Consider the following 21,156-nt stretch of genomic DNA (forward strand, 5'->3'; position numbering starts at 1 on the left):
GGCTTGGAGGACGATAAGGGCCTACCCGCCAGTGGGGCACAGGGGCTGAATTCATTAATGTGGTAAAGTGCTTGGAGAACCTTGGATTAAAGGCACCTAGGCAGGGCAGGGTGTGGATGTCATATTTTCAGTGCTATGCGGTGGGATTGAGGATGAAGCGGTCTCCACAGCTCTCCACCTACCTCAGCACACAGAACAGGTTGATGTTTGCGTTATACACTGAGAAGTCAATGAAGACCACCCGGGTGCCCCGGTCCAGCCACAGCTTCTCCTTCAGGACCTGCAGGGCTTCCGCACTCTCCTCCCGGGTCAGCTTGAGGTCTATGTAATATCCTCCCCCACTATAGCTGGTTAGTCGACCCCAGTGGGATGAGCCGCCCAGTTCTTCCTCAGAATGGTACCTCCACCTACACAGGGAAATCCACAAACAACCCTTGAGAGGAAACATGACCCAATGGCTAGTGCACAGCGTTAGGACTCAGGGGACCAGCTGTCCCACTGGGTGGCCTGGGGCAAACCACTTCTCCTCCTGTCCTTTGCCACACTGCAGTGTTTAGACTGCAAGCTCTTCGGGGCTGGGGCTGTCTCGCGTTGTGTTGCTATCTGGCACCTAGCACAAAAGGGACCCCCAATCACAGCCACTACTACAAGGCATTGGCCGTCACAGGGCTAGTCACGCCGCTGACCCCGGCTGGCCTTTACCTGTCACCTTTCTCAGGGTGGAATCATGTGAATCTCCCACTCTCAGGCTGGGCCCTGGCCACAGCCCCCTGTGATCACCCTCGATTAGGCAGCAGGCCTGATTTATCTTCAGCGCCTGCCATTCTGTTCCCTCCAGCAGCAATGATAGTGGTGCTGCCCAATGACCAGACAGCCTTCTTTAAAGCAAAGTATGATTTAGGTAGAACTACAGCATTATAGAGAGAACAGACCTGAAAACAATGAACAGACAATGCGCGTGTCTAGCATACTAGGGATCTATTTGTCTTCCACATGGGGACCTTGGCAGATCTAAGCTTCCAGCAGAGCCCCCCAAGACTGTTCAGGTGTGCGTGACAGTCTCTTCCTGTAACTTACAAACCAGTTCTCCCCCGACTCCTCCCCTTCACGGGGAGTTTTCTTTTAAAAAAACGGTCAAGTCCTTTTGATCACCCTGCTTCCCAAAGACCAAGTTACTTTTGTAACTGTGTCTGGCTCACTGACCTGCTAGTCCCAGCACTGGCAGAACAAGCCTTGCAACTTGCTGGAGACAGGATATAGAATCCCCAAAACTAATAGTTTCCCCCTCTGTCTTGTAATTACCCTGCAAGTATTTGCTCAGAGGTTGCTTACCAGGGTCCATTGTGTGGCTTCCCTGCTTGTTTCTCCCACAGTCTTAAGATAGAACAATGCATTCAGACAGGCAAGTCTCATAACCCAGTATACAGCAAGTTCACCTTACTGACCTAGTCACATACAGTGTTAATCAAAATGATCACATCTCAATATTCTAGGACTATAACACGGCAACTCCACAACCAGTATCCTAATACGAACCAAGGGTGAGGAAATCATACAGTCTAATAGCAGGTGAACTTCAAAACGTTTTGCAGGTTTGGTTCAGTTTGGATAAGCATCCAGAAGTCCCAGTTCTTAACTGAATGATCCTAACATCTTGGGTTGGGCTGAGAACAGGCTATCAAGACCTATGGGACTTGGTTCTTTCTCATGGGTCACAGATATTACAGGGGAAGTAGTGGGTTTTGTGCCCTCACTGCATCTGGTCCAAAAATATTCTCTCCCAGGATGGTGTCTTCATCAACTTAAACTACAAATACAAGAGTCTCAACCTAAGTTTTCTCCTGAGCATGGAGGTTCCTAGGGTTTTTCCCAGCAGGAACCTCTTCTGCTCCAGCCTCAGAGAGACACTGAAGCTTTCTTAATATCCTTGGTCTGGAGCCAACAGGACCCACCTGGTCTGGCTGCCAGTGGGAGTCAGAGGGAAAGAACTCTGCAGGCCTACACAGGATTCTCACCCCCAACATCCTGTTGCCCATGGGACTAGCCTTTCACATGGTATTTTAGCAAAAGTTGGCCAAAGTGCCGGCAAAAGTCAATCAAAGATTTTCCAATGCAAAGGAGTTTGGTCGGAGGGGCGCACTTACGCGGTTCCATTGATGAGCCCGAAGGGGACTCTTTCCTCCTTGTCATCAGAGTACACATCATAGCAGCCCGAAATGTCCTCCTTAAAGTTGTCATGCACCACGCACGAGTTGTTCTTCACCTTCAGCTGGCGCAGACGTGGGACACCGAGCAGCAGATTCTCATAGTAGATGTAGGACTGGGTGCTGTGAGCTAGTGACTCATTGTTGTACCATTTGGTCCAGTACAAGCTATCCAGCAATGGGCCTTGGGCATACTGCAAAAGAAGAGGAATCAGACATCTGGCTCAAGGCAACCACCCAATGGGATGCCCCCGGGGAGGGGTCTTCACCTGGGGGTCACAACTAGGTGTCAGCTTCTCATGATGCCTTTCCCCTCCCCGTATTGCTAAATAGTGGGGTGGTATCAGCTGTATCATGGTTAGATGGAAGGGGGATGCCTTTGGAAAAGGGGAGGATAGGATGGAAAATGGTGAACCAATGCCCGGGTGCAGTGGGGGAAAGGCAGATCCTTAGCTCATGGTAGGCTTTTAAATGGCAGAGACAGACAAAGGCAACTCGTTACAAGCTATTTCTAGGTGTCTGATCAGCACAAGAGGTTGTGGTGTCTCACCAGCATTCACACTGCTTGTGCCATATCATTTCTCAGCTTGTTCTTTAGCAGAAATCCGATGGATCCTATGCACCTGTTCCATCGTTATTTGTTATTCAGATGAAAGCTACAGGGACTTGCAATCAAATTCCCTCAGCTGTCTACCTAGGCTGAGAGTCAGGGCCTGATTTTCAAGCTGGTTAGGCATGTGGTTATCACACATAAATCAGAACCTGCTTCTTGTTAAAGCACTGGAGAAAGACGCAGAAGCTCTAGGTCCAATTCCCAGCTCTGCTATAGACTTCCTGTGGGACCTTGGACAAGTCACTTAGCTTCTCTGCATCTCAGTTCCCCATCTGTAAAATGGTGATAATAGCACTTCCTTTCTCCCATCTTTTGTCTGTCTTCTCTATTTTGGTTGCAAGTTCTTTGAGGCAGGGACTGTTTCACCATGTGTCTGTACAATGCCTAGCGCAATGGGGCTCTCATCTCAGGGCTTCTAGGCCACACAGTAATGGGAATAATACCTGTGCTCAAATAGCTAGAAATGGCTGGTGAATTTTATGTGTGCAAATGACAGTGAAATTTCTACTGTTCACACAGGAAGTGAACTAACATGGACAATCACAGAAGTCAGTCAACAGGCAAAAGCAAATGGAGCAACCACACACTGCCCAGAGGGACATGGGCCAGCACAGGAATGGATTACATGGCATCAGTGTGGGAAAATTTCCCTTTCCCAGAACCTGGGGACCGTACTTGGTTGTACTCACCCCCCAGAACTCAGCCATGCTACCTATGGACTGGAAGGAGACCCCGCTGTCTGAAGGGGTATGCAGGAAGAGGTTGGACATCACTTTGGTGTAGTAATAGGCATTTGTACTGGTCATTCCATAAGTCACTAGGAGAAAACAGGAGAGAGGGGGATGGTTCCCTTGCACATAAATATTAGAGACTAACATTAATATCAGCTCTACCTTAGTAGAGGTGAGTTTGGGAGGAAAGAGGAGAGAATGCAGAAAGAAGAGAAAAATGTGATGCTCAGGGACTCTCCAAAGTCCTCAACAAATATATTTCTGAATTCAGAGAGGCCTCTCTCACTGGGGATGAAATCTATTTCAGAGCAGCAGTGGCTTGACTTACTGGGCTTCTCCAGAGCAGCAGGTTGTATGCAAGCACCCCAGATGGACAGGTTTAAAAGGGCCTCCTTTTTACCGTACAGAAGCACCTAAACTTTTAAAGGGTGACAGTGCTTGAAAACAGCAGCAGCCAACCTATCTGCTGTGTGGGCAGGGCTGACACTTTACAGCTCACCCCGAATAAGGGGCAGCCTGGAAAAGGAAATGGGACACAGTCACTATTCCTTTCCAGCTCCCCTGGCCTTGCTCCAGGGACCTGCTCCACCCTCTGACCCAGGAAGTCAATGGGACTCCTTACCTCCTTAGGGTTACATATGCACCCAAGTGGCATAGACATTTAGCACCCGCTGCAGAGGCTCATGGTCTAAGCTTTTGAGGAACCAGGGTTTAATCCCTGGTGATGACTAAACTGATGGTGGTTATATGTTGATGAAGAAACCTTGCCGATTACAGCTCTGTTTCTTTCTGCTTATTCATCCACTGTCTTACACAGGCATTTTGCCGGGCATAGCCGTCGTTCAAGTCCTAGGAGTCATAAGTGCATAGATTCCAAGGCTGTTTGATCATCTAGTCTGACCTCCTGCATATCCCAGGTCAGAGAATTTCACCCCGTTTCCCCTGTATTGAGCCCAAGAACTTATGCTTGGCTAGAGAGGCATCCAGCCTGGATTTGAAGACTTCAAGGGACTTCCCTTGGTGGGAAGCTTTAGATTAGTTTTCACCCAACAAGGATCCAGACCTTTGAGTGGGATCTAACACAAACGACACACGCACACTTCTCTCCCAGGCAAAGAATCAAACACTGCAAATCGTAAAACCTGTCCCCCAATGAAAGGGCTTCCTAAAAAAGCAACCAATGTTCAAAAACAGACTTCTGCATGACTCAGAATAGGTGCGTGTCTCAGTCACACTGGAAGACTGATTGGGATGCCATCCCCCTGTGCCTGAGCGATAACCACCCCGTTTGGTACCTTTGTGTATCTGTTCTGCCATGGGGTGCATGAAATATAATCCACTGCACCATGCAATGCCACAGGTGCTCCTTTGAGATAACAATGAACCTTCCCAAAGCAAACAGCAATTGTTCTGCCCACACAAAGTACATTAGTATTCGGTACAGAGCTGCATTAAATCCACTCCCGAGGACAATGTGAGCTGCCATTCCCGTTATCATCCTAACCACCCTTCCCGCATGGCCCATTGAGATTTAAAGGGGAAACATCAGCTCCCTGCGTGTGTTTGAACAATGTGGCTCAGATTCCAGGAAGCTTCGAGACCTGGCTGTTTGTATTTGTTCTTTGCCCTTACAGAGCTTCCTGGCGCAAATCTGAGGAGGGGCTCTTGTGCAAACCCCCAGTGGCTTGTTAGAGGTTAATGGCCAGAGCTTGCATTGAGGTCTGGGAAGCATGGCTTAAAAGCAGCAGATGTCAAGTCGCCTAGTGCAGAGGCCTAGTGCTGATGTCTGAGATGCCGAGTGCCCCCTTCACTCAGGGTATGTCTTCTTGGGCGAGTGGCACCTGGGTGTGAGCAGTCACGCCGCAAAGCCATACCCGAGACTCTGTGTCCTCATGGGGGTTGTGCTTCCCTGGGTGTGTCGTCAGCACACTCCATAGCTTCTTGTGCTGCAGTTTTCTGAGCTGCTCTGATTCTTTCCCAGTGAGTTGTGGGAGAACTTGTTGGTCCTTCTGGCTAGATGGAGGGAATCGCGGGAAGGCGCTGAAGGAAGGACTAATCAGCATTGCAATGGTTTAGCCTGTGTCCACACTGCGAAGTGGGCAGGTTACCAGCCCACATGAAAGCCTCACTCAGGTTTTAGCCAATAGCTCTGGCTGGGCAGATAGCTTTGGTGGTGCTTGCAGCCAGGGCCGCCCAGAGGGGGGGGCAAGTGGGGCAATTTGCCCCAGGTCCCGGGCCCCGCAGGGGCCCCCACAAGAGTTTTCAGCTGCACTTCGGCGACGGGTCCTTCAGTGCCGCCAAACACACCCGGAGTGAAGGACCCACCACCGAAGACTCCAGGCCCCTTGAATCCTCTGGGCGGCCCTGGCTGCAAGCACCACCAAAGTCGCGTGCGAGGGTTTTGCGTGTGGATGGGAGTTAGGGGAGACACCTGGGTAAGAGCCTGGGCAACTCTGAATTGAAGAAATTCCCTTCTGCTCATCTTGTGCAGGACTCCTTAGTTATGTGTGCTTCTCTCAGGAGCCAGCTGGGGGTTTGCTTCTCTGACAATCCCAGAAAGGAGCATCAGTGAATGCACTGCAGTTTTTAGAGTGGGGCAGTGGCCACCAGGATTCCTGGGTTCTCTGCCCTCAATTTGCTGTCTGAACTCAGACACGGTGCTTAGGCCATCATTTTCAGAGGTCCTGTGCAACCGCTGCTCCTGCAAAAGCCACCTGGAGATGTGGGTCTCAGCCCTTTTGAAACTCAGACCCCTTAACTACTTACCAACACCTACGACTTGATCTGGTGGTACTTAACACCCATGCAGGGAACTTGGTGAGGGTTAGGTAATTGTCTGCAGAGGCCGTTGGGACCGCTGGATGGACGGTGCCATGGGAGCTTAGAGAATCACCACTAGAGCTAGTCAACAATGCCCTCTCCTCTCCCCCGGGTAAATTTTTTCTTGATTTCCCCCCAAAATTTCCTATGAACTTTTGTGCCAGCGAAAAACTGAATTGCAAAACCCCCAAACTGTGAGGATTTTTTTCAAAAATTGAACAGTTTTTTGAAAGCCAAAAATGTTTCTCTCTCCCCCTCCCCAACCAAAAAAAAAAAACCTGTAAAAGGTCAACGCACAAGAACATTTGTATGCTGACCATTTTGATGAAAAAATTCCAAGCTGTTTTAAAGATTACCAAGATCTGGCATTGGCCAGCTGTGAAATAAATTAGGTATTTTTCTCTCTACCGTTACATGATGTCGATATTTTACTGATTTAGTTAAGAATGTGCCCTCCAGAGCTCTAGGTGCACATACAAGATATTAAACATCCCATAAATTAGAGCCAAGACGTCCAAACCATAAACCGTCCCAAACAGAGTTACACACACACAGACAGACCCACCCTTGAGCCATCTGGACAGCTACTCACGTAGGCAGATATCCACCAAGAAGATGACATAAACCAGCAGCTCTCGCAGCGTGGTCTTTACATACAGCTCTCGGTCTTCAGCAGTATTCTCAGTCAGAGTTGTCCCCCAGAGGCCTGTTAAGCATAAAGCAGCATCAGGTGAATTTAGGGCGAGATTGTCAGAGGAGTTAGCTGCTCAATGCCCATAGAAAGGCCCTTGGAAACTGTTGGCATCACAGCCCCACTGACTAAAGTGATGCAGTACAGGCAGGGCGGTGAAAGTGTCACTGATCCCAGCAGACCCTGGGTCTTTGTGCTCATCTAGTAGCTGGTCCACATAAGAGGATAAGAATCTACTAATGTGCCAGCTGAAGGGGGTTGTTCCTTTAGCTCACGTGGTGGAAACTCATGCTTTTCATGCTGAAGGGGCCTCATTGAGGCCCTACTGTTGACAACCCAAGTGGGGCCATCTGACAAGCTTGTCCATCCCATGCTGACAGCACGCCTCAGCCCTGATCCAGCAGGACATGCCTAGTCAGTCACCCTCTCTTCCCTGCTGGTAATCGTGTCCCCATCTGCACCATCAGTCTGCACAACACCACTCCCCTGCCCTCTCAACTGAGCTCCTCAGTGCTTCTCCCTGTCTCCATCAGGCCCCGTCAGTCCCTCCCTCCTGCCTCTAGCCTCCTTCTCTGTCCCCTGCCCTCCCCATCAGGGCTCCGCAAAGGCCGCAGGAGAATATTCTCCCTGTGTGATGGCCAGCACACAGGTTGGGGGTTGGCTGGCCAGCACACAGGTGGGGGGTTGGCAGGAGGCAGACCAAGCCCCGTCAGTCTGAGTGGTGGCAGCTCAGTGGGATGCTGGCCCTGCCAGGTCTCTGTATATGGAAGAGCAAGTGCCTGGCAGGGTGGGAAGAGGGCACCTGACAGGCAGCCTCACATGTCCACGTGATGACACTGGCCATCCAGGCAGGACTTCCCTAGCTGAACTGCATCCAGGGTCAGCACGGGCCTTCCTGCTTCTCTCTGACGACACCCAAAATCTCTGGGCCTGGGCAGTGCACAAACCCTGAGGAGCCCCTGGAGGAGATGATCTTGAATCAAACACCTTGACCCCAAAGCCTGGGGCTGCAGGAAATCGAGGCCCAGCTCCTCCACGGGTGTCAGTTGATGTGGCTCGATTGACTTCAATGCAATTTACACCCCGGAGGGGCTGGCCCCAAGGAGCTAATTCTGTGCCTTGAGCCCCTGTGCACTTGACATGGTGGAAGCAGCTCACTGAGCATTGCCTAATGCTTGATCAGGACGAATAGAGCTTTCTCCTCCAAGGACCTGACAGCGCACAGTTAATGAACTGCCTGAGTCCATTAAAGCACTTGCTCATTCTCTCTCTAATGGGCCCTTTGTGTGATCACTCAAACTTTCACCCACACATGTCTAAACTTCCACTTGAAAGCTGAGCGGCTTAATCCACATCAGCAATCTCAATGGTTCTCGCTCCTTTCATACGGTCCCAGCCCTTGTACACACCTGGGGCAGAGAGATGGGCACAGCTCCGCCTGATCAAAGCCTGAATACCCTGAGTGCTCTCTGACAGAAAGAGGATGGGCATTCGGGCTGGAGTGTGCCAACATGGTGCAGTGCCGTGCACTCGCTCCCTGCTGTTCACAGCCGCTGAGCAGAGTGGAAAGCATTCTGCTCTGCATCGTCACATGCCGGTCTCTGCCTTTCAGAGCAGCAGCCCGGACAGTTTGCTGTTTGCCTCACTGGGTCACATGCACTTGAGGCCAGCAGAATTACTGTGCGTTAGCGTGTCTTGAGGTGTCTCCAAGCCAGAGATGGGTTTCACATCAAAACCCTGCATGCAAACGCCCCTGAGCTATGGGGGGTGGAGGAGGAAGTGGAAGCCAAATCTACATCCGGAGCAAAATTTCACAGCTCTACCAGGTCAAACAAAACCCTGGATGTGAGGAACAGCTCAGCCACAAGGAGGAAAAGCGGTTATGCGCTTAAGGCACTGGAGAGGGATTCAAGAGATTGGGGTTCAATTCCTGGCTATACCCTAAACTCTCTGTGTGACCTTGGCCAAGTCACTCTGTGCCTCAGTTTCCCATCTCTGAAACAGGGACAATACTCCCTGTGTCTGTCTCGTCTATTTAGACTGCAAGCTCTTCAGAGCAGGTACGGGCTCTTTCTAATGGTATGTCTATGCTGCGAGCTGGGAGCATACGTCTCCTCAAGCTGAATTTCCCTGTGCTAGCTCTGATGGAACTAGCGCCCTAAAAACAGGGTGTAGCTGCAGCGGCATGAGGGACGGGACAGGCTAGCTGATCCGAGTAGAATCCCATCCGAGACCACAGGCATGTACTCGGGGCAGCTGGCCACTGGGACCGCAGTGGCCATGCTCTCTTTTCACTGCGCTAGCATGGGTATATCTCCTCGAGCTGGGATACCTTCTGTGTTTGTGCAGCACCTAGCACAGTGAGGCCACTAAGCCCTACTGTAACAATCAACAAACACCACCAGGCAGTAAAGGGCTGGCTCTCCACCACGCAGGTGGGGCCTCATCTCACCGTCAGGCCTTTGCTTGCTGCCCTAATGTTCTGTGCACATGTGAAGAAGTGCAATAGGGTCAGCTGGGGCATTTCAATCTGCTCTGGCAACCCACAACAGGCTCCTGTGCACAGGACGTGGGGTTTGCTCCATCCTAACTCAAGCTAAACATCCCCTCAAACCAGTGTGGGCTGGAATAAGGACTACAGGGTTGGTCTTTCCTCTGAGATAGCTCCTGATTTGCCATGGAGGGCTCTGGATCGCTTTCCAAGTGTCAGTCCATATATCTCCCTTAGTGGCTTCACAGGAAAGTGAATCAATGATTATCAAGTGCTTTGAAATCTTTGGATGCCAGAGGTGAAAGGATTGCTACAGGTAATGTTAATAACAGGAGCAAGTAGAGCTGCAAGGACATGAATACCCTGTTTCCCGAAAGATTGAGATTTTGACATTTGTCTTTGTTGCAATTAGGAACAAACCCTCAAATTCCCAGGAAAAAAATTGTTTTGAATTGATCAAAATGTTCCGGTTTGATGTCGCCTTTTAAAACGTGTAGGCTACAATGTACCCGTTACAAAAATTGAAGCGAAAGTTCTCTGCAAACTGAAAAATCCAAATGTTTCACTCTGAAAGCATCAAAACATGACATTTCAACACTGTCCAAACTCTCCCATCCTGCTCCCTTTTCCCCTCCCAGAATGAAATTTTGGCAAAACCTCTATGGTTCTGTGAAGTGTAATGACTTCAGCAGAAAGGGATGGTGTGACGGAAAATGGACCTGTTGCAGTATGAGTGTTCAGGAGAAGCCAGCGGGCTGCCTCATCCTTGGAGAGCAGGGAATGGAAGCACTTTGCACTGCTCTCAAGAGACCAGACCCTAGTCAATGACGCATCTGTCCTGAGGGGTCCAGTGTGGAGCTGTGGCCATGCCTTCAAACACAGGCTGGGGCACAGGCCATGGGGCTTAAGAACAGGGTAGAAGAGAAAGGATCCCAAAAGCCTGCTACTCACCTCCCCCCAAAACCCATTCAGTCAATGGGCCAGATCCTCAGCTGATGTAAATTGGGACCTCTCCATTGACTTCACAGGAGCCACCTTGATTCAGACCAGCTGGGGATCTTGTCTCCCCTGCATCCCAGAGCAGGTTGTGCACTGCTCAGTAATTCTTCCGCTAAAGCTCCCCTTTCAGCAAGCACAATACATCTGCAAACACCACCACCAACCAACCCAACACTGCGTTCTGGGCGCACAGGACACAGCAGCTGCAAGGAGAACCCACGCCAGGGGCCCTCAATGGGGAAAAGCTGAGCTAACTCCCAGGCAGGATGACGTATGTTCCGGTGCGTGTTTGGGTGGGGAAGGTCAATAACACTGTGCCTGTTTGTCAGCTAAGAGATCCCCCAGGAGTCTGCCAAATTGTGGGGCAGTGGGAAACAAGGGAGAAGAGACAGAGGAGTATTAAGGAAAGAGTGGCAGAGGTGGGGAAATAAAGAGGACAAGCTCCTCAGCAGGGGTCAATTGGCACTGAAGTCATTGCAACAACACTGATTTACACCAGCTGAGGATATGGCCCAGAAAAAGAAATGTCAAGACAAAGATGAGCATGATCCCCAGTGCAATCAAAGAGCTAGGATTTGGAGATTGGCTCAGCTCCTATCCCCAGGGATCTACCTACCCAAGGCTCCTATTAGCACAGTGTCTAAGCACCTCACAATCTTCCCCCTTCCCGGTGGGCAGGGCCACCCTCCTGACCTTGCAGATGGGGAACTAAGGCCTGGAGAGGCAATGTGGCTTGCCCGAGTCACCCAGGAAGGCCATCGGAGAACCTGGAATTCAAACAGGATCTCAAAAATCCCAGGTTGGCCCCCAAACCACTAGCCCATCCTCCCTCTATGGAACAAAGCCATGTAGCAGAACTCCTTCCCAGACGATGTTTGCACTGATGGGGACAGCTTCTTCAAGGACATGGACTCTTCCCAAGTTTTAAAGCCATCCAAGCCAAGTCCCGACTTTAACCTACGGCTTAGAAAACACGCCTTTCCCCAGATGCATCCACCACCTGGCCTGTCCCACTGCCTGGCTATCCTCTGGACACTTCTGCCGATTGGAAAGCTGCCGAGATGGCTGTGTTGGGGACTGAGTTCTATCAGGACTTTGTTTTCCCGTGTACTGTATTTTCTAAATAGACAACCAACCTAATTCTCAATTATTGCAGGACAACTGCCACTCATTGATATATTTTGCTTTCCACAACCAAATCCCTGTACAACTTTTCTTGAGTGATGTACCTGAGTAGTTAGATTCTAATATCTAAACTGCATTGTTAAATCTAGTCACCTAAATTTGGGTTATTGCTGATTATGTACTCTATGTATCATATGACTTCTAAACACTAACTTTATATTTGTGGATAATCTAAGCACTATTCCCAGATGTACAGACACTCTTTTCCCAACCTATGTATTATATAATCTTTTAAACATTAGCTTTAATAAAAAAATTTAAATTGTTCTTCACATCATCAGCTTCCTCCCGGGGGACAGGATGGAAGGAGACTCAAGACCAAGCAAGCCCTGCATTATAAGCAGTTTCTCCATGTATAAGCAAAAACAAAAGGAGTACTTGTGGCACCTTAGAGACTGTGCATCCGATGAAGCGAGCTGTAGCTCACGAAAGCTTATGCTCAAATAAATTGGTTAGTCTCTAAGGTGCCACAAGTACTCCTTTTGTTTTTGCGAATACAGACTAACACGGCTGTTACTCTGATCCATGTATAAGGTGCAGTGAAAATTAATTAAATTAGTATCTGCAAGTACCATGAGGATGCAAAAGGCTAGCAGCAGGTCAAATGTCATTACTAGACTATACATTAAGGACTGAGCCAAAGCCCACTGAAGTCAATGGGAGGTTTTCTTTTGATTTCCTCTGGCTTTGGATCAGATCCTGATGGCACTGCTCTGTACATGGGTAATCTTTGCCTACAGGGGGCAGTACTGGATTAGTCAGGGAGGGAGGGGAGGACATGATGGTACCATAGGGGTTGTCATTCTCATTTCTTTGACATCAGCATTACACAGAAATTGTATCTGGAAAGGGATTTGTGTTTTGGAATGATTGATCTCTTGGTTTTCAAGCATCACACTGTAATTATGTCACAGCACCCCGAACAAAGGAGGAGTCCTGTGGGGACTGTAGACCTCAGAATAAAACAAAGTAAATAATGCATTAGCCTACCATCCCCTGTAGGCACATTCCTCCTCTCTCAGCCTCTGTTTCCAGTTGTGCTACTGGGCCAAGGGAGATCTACATCCCAGCGCCATTGAGGGATGCCATCAATTGCTCTAGAGACCCCATCCAACTCCTATCAAAATCAGTGGGAAGACTCAATGGGTGTTGGATCTCGCTCTAAATGGCAGCCCAAAAATCTTTGATAATATAACCTATAGACATCATACAGCTGGTCTAGACAAGAACAGTTTAGACAAACACTTGTCAGGGATGCTCTAGACGTACTCAATCCTACCTCAGTGCATGGAATGGACTAGACGACCTCTTGAGGTTCCGTCCAGCCCTGCATATCTATGATTTACACACCCATGTTACAGTGGGTACATTTGCACAAGGGTTGTATTAGAAACCGTGACTAGAACGTCACAGAATTTACAGTGGGGGGAAAACCCTGCTAGGTTATGTTGCCAGTTCATTGGCCACCAGTGCAGGGATTTTCCCTACAGTTTAATGCATTCTCCAGCCTGGTGTTTAATTTCTCAAGCCATGGGGCTTCACCCCTTCTGTTGGGAGATACTCGGAAATGGACTAGATCCCACTGCCGGGAGCTGCCCCAAGATGCAGCCTAAATGAGTGTTTCTAGCTTTTAGACCCCTTACTGTTCCATCTAGCCCCTTGTGCCAGCCTAAACAATTCCCCTCTCCCTATGTGTCCCCCACCTCAGTTATCTTTTAGCAAAGCTATGTACATATAGCTCTTATGCTCAGTCCCTATAGATTAATCCCCACAGCCCAATAGTGTGGTGGCTTTTCATCTTCCAGTTTTATATACATGTATATATAGAAAGTGTTGATATAGGGGTCACGACTATCCCCTCTAGAATAAAAAACATCTAGGGAGGGCGTATTGTCTAATTCCTAGAGTCGGGGTTTGGAATCAGGACACCTAGGTTCTATTCTAGGCTGTGACCTCGAGCAAGCCCCTTAGCCTTTCTGCACCTCAGTGTCCCCATCTGTAAAATGGGAACAATGGCTACACCTCAGAGATAAGGCAGGGAGCATGGGATCAGGACTCCTGGGTTCTGTCCCTGGAGCTGACACAGATTTATTGCCTGACCTCAGACAGAGCACATTAGACTAGGAGTGCTCAGTATAGCTATGTGCAGCTTTCCATGTTATACAGCTGCTCTATGGCTCTCAGCTCCCAGGGCTGCTCTTCACATGGGTTAATAAATACATTCTAACCAGACCCCAAAGTTTTACCTCGGATGCCTTTGAAGACATAGAAGCAGCACCTGGGCAGGGGTTTCTTCTTTACATCCTCTGCCTTTTTCCTCTCTTCTTGGTAGGGAAGGGAGTCCCCCAGCTTCTCAATGTTCTCGTATGGGTTCTCCAGAATGGCCTTGGGGTTGTAGATGGCTCGGATCTTCAGAGAGGCAGAGGGGGAGCCATTGTAAACTGGATTGTCCCATGCTTTCTTCCCCAGGGTCTCTAGCTCGTGCTCCTCCTGGGCTCGAAAGTGGCTCTCGGCTCTGTTGTTTAACCGGGAGGAGCTCATGGCGGTTCACCAGGGAGTGATGTGCTTTTAATTCACTCGCTGGTGCAAACTGCCTGGAGACAGAAATTCAAAGCTGGAGAAGACGAGTAACTTGAAGGGAACTTGTCAGAGTCAGGGAGCCCCTTTTTCAGGGGAGTCCTGACTGGCTGAGCACTGGATGCGTGTAGGCTTGGTCTCTCTCTCTCTTTTATACTAGCTCATCTGGTGACATGGCTCAGAGAGTGGCACAGCCCATTGTTGGGAATGGCTGTAAATGCTATTCTTCTTGGAGCGCAGCTACAGTCCAGGGGATGCTCTCTGCCTCCCGGCACAGATAACAGCTCTGAATGCCACAGTGGGGAGAGGAGGCTGCTAGGAAACTGAATCTCACTGCTGGAGTTGAAGGGAGGGAGGGGATAGGGAATTAATAGGACACCTAAGGCTGCAGGCAGCTGAGACTAGCACCTGGTGCTTGCCCAAGTGTTAAGGGCTGGGATTTAGCATGCAGGAGGGAGTTTAGATCTTGCATGTGGGACTTCATGGGAGATAGGGACCAGGAAGGAGGGATACATTTTGCAGAAGGAAGGTCACAGAGGGCTGGGTAGCTCCATGGAGCAAGGCAGAGAACAATTACTTTGGAGATCCATGAAGTTTCAAATGTTCAACGAGCTGTTAAATTCGGGTGACTGAGACAAAGCGGACCATGAATGCTGTCTGTAACGGGTGCATAGACAACACAAAGTCCCTTGAGGCAGAAGTATATCATTACTGAGAGTCACCAGATTGCGAGACTATCTGGGATAGCGCTAAGTCTATTTAACAGAATGCATCGGCAGCTAGATCTTGGAGAAATGCTTGTTGCCAGTTGGATGCAATTCTTCTTAGAAACTGTGCAAAGCACCTGTAAAATATATATTCACTACCTAAGTCCTAATCTACATTTGAAAGTTTTATTGGCATAAATATATCAGTTACTAATGTGATTATATACATATATTTTTTTTTAAACTGAAATAGTTATACTTGTAAAAGTCCTCATGGGGATGCAGTCATATTGGTATAGAGAGACATATACTGGAACAGCTATTCCAGTATGAATCACCTTTATACTGATATTACTGTGCCATGTATGGGGTTATATTAGATCAGTAGCACAGCTTTCTAGTGTAAAAGCCCTGGCTGAATCATTCCTTAGGTGCAAATCTGCTACCTGCAGGTAATATCCACACAAGCAAACAAATGACCTGGTGTCAGACACATTGCAGGAGTCTCCTGTTTGAGGCAAATAGCCTCAGACCCTCCCCAAGACTAAAGTTGCTCAAAGAGTGCCTAAAAGTGCAGGAATCGATTTATCGGGCAGGCTGTGAAACACTGATGGGCCATTAGCTTGTGATGTTAGAGACATAAAAGCAAATCTGCCCCCTCATGCATGGCAACGTGATGCCACAAGGCATCCTCTCTCGCTGCGATGGCGGAACTGCTGACAACGCAACCTAGATGTTTTGATCAAGGGATTCTCCGTATCGAGCACAGTCTGATTCCTGGCTCGTTACTTCCCCTTTCTTTATTTATTTCTGACAAAGCCGGTCAAGTGCTGAGCTCAACTTGGCAGGGAGCATTTCCCTAACACAGGCCAACTATTTAGCTGCTCCCCTGTGTAATCTTCCAAGCACTTGCACTAACCCTCTTGGGGATCCAGGGATGGGCCAGTCCCCCATGCCATCAGCTGTCCAGCTCCAGGGACACATGCTCCTATTCCAGCTGCATGCCCCCTCCGCAAGGGCCTGAGCACATAAGCCAGGGAATGATTCCAGTGACTGACGGAATGACCATGAAATTGGCTTTGACAGGAGTTTGGTTGATCCCCCAGAATAACATACTTAGTAGAAAGAACAGGAGTACTTGTGGCACCTTAGAGACTAACAAATGTATTAGAGCATAAGCTTTCGTGGGCTGCAGCCCACTTCATCGGATGCATAGAATAGAACATATAGTAAGAAGATATATATAGACACACAGATAGTCTGTATGGCAACTTCCAACTGTGTGTGTGTGTGTGTGTGTCTTACTATATGTTCCATTCTATGCATCTGATGAAGTGGGCTGTAGCCCACAAAAGCTTATGCTCTAATAAATTGGTTAGTCTCCCAGGGGCCACAAGTACTCCTGTTCTTTTTGCGGATACAGACTAACACAGCTGCTACTCTGAAACCTGTCATTATACTTAGTACAGTTGGCTGGAAAACAGAACTTCCATCTGTAGGAAATGCCAACATTTGTTTTCATTCTGAATTGGAACAGAAAGTCAAAGTTTGGAAAGCTTTCACAAGACAGAATTCCCCAAAAAATTTTGATTCAGACACACTGAAAAGTTTAATTTGGATAATGTGGAAACATTTTGTTTAAATAGCATTGAATATTTTTGTTTTGATACCAGCTACGTGTTATATTTACATTTCAACATACCATATAAAGATCGCATTAAAATGAATATTCCACTATAAAATACTGAATATGAGCAGCATAACGTACTAGTGTATTACAGTTACTATCATATAAGAGTCAAAATGAAATTAAGCAAAGGGATAAAGTCAAAACATTTTTAGCTTATTGAAATGAAATGAGAAAGTCAAAATGATTCTTCAGGAAGAGCTTTGTGTAGCTCGAAAGCTTGTCTCTCTCACCAACCGAAGTTGGTCCAATAAGAGATATTACCTCACCCACCTTGTCTCTCTAATATCCTGGGAGTGACATGGCTAAAATACTGCCCACAACCATAGAAACACCGGTGTTTTCCAAGCAAGTCAGTGCTTCGTTGGGTGTCCAGGCTCCAAAGGGTTAACATAGTTCATGTCTCCATAGAGATCCCACTAGCTCCACAGTGGAGGGTGGAACTAGCTATTCAGAGTAAGACTGGCCCTGCAGGGATTTTGCAGTGGAGTGCATTGGCACAGAGCCACCAGCTGTGCCCCTCCCAGTCCCATGCCCTGGGGTGCAGGGCGTCTCAAGGGAGCTGAGCTTATCAGTGCATAAGAGGTTCCCCTCCCCCAGGAGCTGCAACCTTGCACAACTTCTGCTGCACCCAGACTCCCCCAGTTCCCAGGGAGGTGGGGGAGGCAGGGCTGGATCAGACCCCATGAGCAGGAGAGATGGCTCTGGTTTAACAATAGGCCTGGGTCCTCAGCATTTGTCTAGCATGGCTGCCATGGACGGCAAGGGGAATTTTACCATTGGCTTCAGTGGGAGCAGAGTGAGGCCAGCACTGAGCACCCACTCTGTAACTTTAGCAGCACACAGAGGAGTTTGTTTTCCATAGGTCTTCCCCCCTCTTTCCCCCCAACTCACTCCCTCTCTAAACCCGGGCCTGGCCATCCTCTCGCTCCCACTGAGGTGTAACCCGTAGACTTCGGTGCATTTAGTCCTGTTTACCTGGTAGAGCAGGAATCAGCCCCAGTGAACCACTGCCCTGCCTTCCAGATCTGTGCCAACCCTGCCTCAATGAGCAGGTGTGTTGGTGGAAAGAGAGACTTTCTGTCCCTCTTGTCCTCTGCTCCAGCAAAGCAGGAATCCAGCCAAGCACTCAAGACACCTCTAGGGATGGGTACCAAGCTGGCTGGACCACCACGCCTCAAGGAGCATGGTTTGTCATCCCCTCCAGCCAGTACATGCCTCTGCTGCTGTCTTAGGGCAGCAACATGCCTCTGGTAGGTAACCCCGTGATTCACCCCAGGGCAGCCCCACCTCCAGAGCAAGTTTTTGCCATGCTGTTAGCAAACAGGTCCTGGAATATCTTGGAGCTGCTTCCAAAGAAGTGCTCAGTTCAGCAGTGTCCACTAGGCCAGACCCCTGTCAGTGACTGATCTGCACCCCAGCCCTCTACCCACGCTACCGTTCCTTTCACACAGGCTTTAGTGTGGCCGGAAGGGCTGTGATGCACATTGTACATGTACGCCAGACCCCGGCGTATCAACTGCAAACATCTGGCAGCTCCCCTCACAATACAGAGAGCGAGTCAGCAGTCGGGGTTCTTCTTCCCAGCCCAGCTATCTGGCTGGCACAGGAGGATGGCTGAATGTATAATGCCAGCAGGAGCACTGAAGTTTAATGGGAGGAGCCGGCCATTTCTTTCCCCTAATGCGTCATTATTTTTTTACCTTGAAGAGAAAGGTTGGTTTGTTTTTAAGCAGCTGCGTGAATGGACCCCTCCCCTGAACCACAAGCCCTTGTCTAGCTAATCGTCACATGGTCAGGAAGCATGCGTGTGAGATCTGCAGGTAGCTTTCACCCTATGCGGGAGGCTATTTAACGGTCTGTCAGAGACCTGGGCCAGCAGTGTTACAGTAGATTAGAGGCCCTGCCATTGGTGGCTTCTCCATGAGTGCCCTTCTGTGGCAGGCTACAGCAGAACAGGTGTGTCTGCCTCAGTTTCCCCTCCATTCACCCATGAAAGGAGCATAGTCTCACAGCATCCAGTACAACCTCCCACCTTTGGCACAACTTATTCATCTCCACCAGCACAGTAGTTCCCCCAAACCCTTGTAGTAAAACCAGTCTCCAATTCCCACTGTAATCTGAACCACAGCAGTTTCCCATGCCGGGAGGTGGAAGGGTCACTTCCAGGTCACCCAAGTGAGCATCTACCAGCACTCTGTTTGACCCTGTCCCAGGGCACCGCTATCCACCACTCCAGCCAAGAGAGACCAGTCTCAGGACTCTTCTCCCACAGCCCCAAGTCAGGTCTGCTGGGAGAGAGCTCCCCCCAGCATTCCACTCACCAGCCCTCTCTGCCTGCCAGCCCGCCTGCAGCGGGGGATCCACCCTCCAGCCACAACCCTCTTGCTTCTGGAGTCTGTCTCAGCCTCCCTAGCCCAAGCTGGCTCTTCCTCTTCTCCCAAGCTGACTGCTCCTCAGGAGGGCCCAACCATTCTCTTCCAGCTCCCACCAGGTTCCCCTTTCTGACCCAGGTTCCCTGTACCACCCTCATGTCTCTGCCAACCACGCGTCACCAGCTCTCTGCTACTCCTCTGTCTCCAGTTGCTCTCCATCTCCTCTGGTCTCAGGCAATTTTCACCCAGCTGCCCTCTCTTAAGCCCAATTGGGGGTGAACAAATTAGTCAAAGGGACACTGGCCTCTTCCCTCTTAAAGGGCCAGGTGCCACCCTGTGACAAGCCCCAGCCAAGATCAGGGCCCCACTGTGTTAGATGCTGTGCAGATCCATAGTGAGAGACAGCGCCTGTCCCCAAGAGCTTCCACTCAATCAGCTGCCCCAACATGCTGCAGAATCTCTTCTACAGGCTGCCAGACATGGGATTACAAGAGAGCAGACAGGACGCGCACCAGCTTGCAAGGAACTGGGGAATGACCAGAGCTTAGGGCACAGGCTGGCACTCCTTTGCTGCTGCAATCTTTCCCTGGCTGCCTTTCAACCCATCAGTCCCATGCTCTGATCATCCCTAGTGCACTCGTGTTCTCCAGCTGCTCGGCTGTTTGCAGTTCTCCAGTGCTGGGAATTTGGCAGCAGTGCCTTAGTGACCTGAGCACGGGCCCGGGAGCCAGGAGTCCGAGCGCTGTCATGCCCCCTCCATGGCCTTGAGCAAATCACTTCATCTTGGGGTTTATGAAAGTCACTCACCTGCCTGCCAGGAGATTCATGGTTTTACAATGTGTAATAAAGGTTAAAGAGCAGCTTGTGAGAGGGGTGGAGAATTGTGCACGTCAGATGGAAATGGGGAAATAGGCCTCACGCTCCTTGGCTTAGATACAGGCTGGCCTTACCATGAGGCAAACTGAGGCGGCGGCCTCAGGTGCCAGACTGTGGGGTGAGGGGGTGCCACTAGGACCCAGAGTGCAGAAAATTGTGTCTGCTGCTGGTGCATATGTATTGTCTCTGCTCTAGATGCACGGAGAGGGTGGAGTGCTGTGCTGGAGGAAGGAGGGCACAAGAGACATAACAGGCAGGCAGGAGAAAAGGTGAGAGGGAATAACAGAAAGCAGCAGGAGCTACAGGGAGAGAGAAGAGGAGGAGCCTCTTATGTACCTCTCTAGCACCCCCAGGATCCTGGACTGATTAACAGCAGCTTCTCTGGGAGCTTCCTGTTTCCTGCTGCTTCCCGGAGCCCACTTGAGGAGAACAGGCAGTCAACTGCAGTAGTAGGAGCCAGTTAGGCCCTTAAGACGCTGATATCTTCCCTCACTTAGGCCCTGCTACCAGCCTGCTTATTTGTCCCCTTCAACTGAGTGTTGAAAGCCCCTATAGCTGGCACAGAACAGCAGTCATGAGTGAACGAAGAAAATGCCCTGTAGCGGGGTCATATTGGAAAACCCGGGAGGTGGGCGGGCACAAGCCCGCCCACTTCTAAAGGCCCCTCCCGCAGCCTAGCGGGAGGGACCACTGGACCCAGGGACCAAGTAAATGTGGGGGACAACTAATGAAACACAGGGGTCGGAGTGAAGGTCATAGACTCAAAACAAGGATACCGGATGGGGACACCGAGCAGAGAACCCCGGACGGCGCCCACTGCTCCTCAAAGCTGTCAAGGGAGCCAGTGGACGCTGCCCAGTGGAACTCTGCCCAGATATGTGAAACTAGGGGGGAGCTGAAATAGACCACACGGTCGCAGGGCGCCCCCTCGTCCAACATCCTCCTCTTGGTATTATAGAGGGAAACTTTGGCCAGGGCCAGGAAGAGGTTGACGAGGAGGTCTCGCGACTTTGTGGGGCCACAGATAGGGTGTGCAAAGAGGAATAAGTGGGGGAGAAGTGCACCCAGAACCTCAACAAGAGGTTCTGGAGGAGCCGGAATAGAGGCTGCAACCTGGTGCATTCAAGATAGGCGTGCACCAGGTTCTCCCTCATACCGCAAAAGGGGCAGGCCTTGGGTGTAGGGGTGAACGGCGCCAGG

At 49.8% G+C, this 21,156-nt stretch overlaps 1 protein-coding gene across 6 annotated transcripts in view; it reads right to left on the reverse strand.

Moving 5' to 3' along the window:
* PKD2L1 (polycystin 2 like 1, transient receptor potential cation channel) overlaps nt 1–19,307 on the reverse strand; it is a 35,432-nt gene extending 16,125 nt beyond the window's left edge. For 3 of the 6 annotated variants that reach the window (XM_043551915.1, XM_043551917.1, XM_043551918.1), the window contains exons 1-6: nt 19,215–19,302; nt 13,981–14,328; nt 6,961–7,074; nt 3,507–3,634; nt 2,145–2,398; nt 183–407 (exon numbers count right to left, since the gene is read on the reverse strand). In XM_043551915.1, the coding sequence (XP_043407850.1) occupies nt 183–407; nt 2,145–2,398; nt 3,507–3,634; nt 6,961–7,074; nt 13,981–14,275 (1,016 nt within the window). In that variant the 5' untranslated portion in view covers nt 14,276–14,328; nt 19,215–19,302. Of the gene's footprint in view, nt 1–182; nt 408–2,144; nt 2,399–3,506; nt 3,635–6,960; nt 7,075–13,980; nt 14,329–19,214 lie in introns of all 6 variants that reach the window. The other 3 variants (XM_043551919.1, XM_043551920.1, XM_043551916.1) reach the window with 2 other exon arrangements.
* Between the last annotated feature and the right edge of the window lie 1,849 nt (nt 19,308–21,156).

Source organism: Chelonia mydas, chromosome 7 (genome assembly GCF_015237465.2).
Source record: "Chelonia mydas isolate rCheMyd1 chromosome 7, rCheMyd1.pri.v2, whole genome shotgun sequence".
Lineage (NCBI taxonomy): Eukaryota > Metazoa > Chordata > Testudines > Cheloniidae > Chelonia > Chelonia mydas.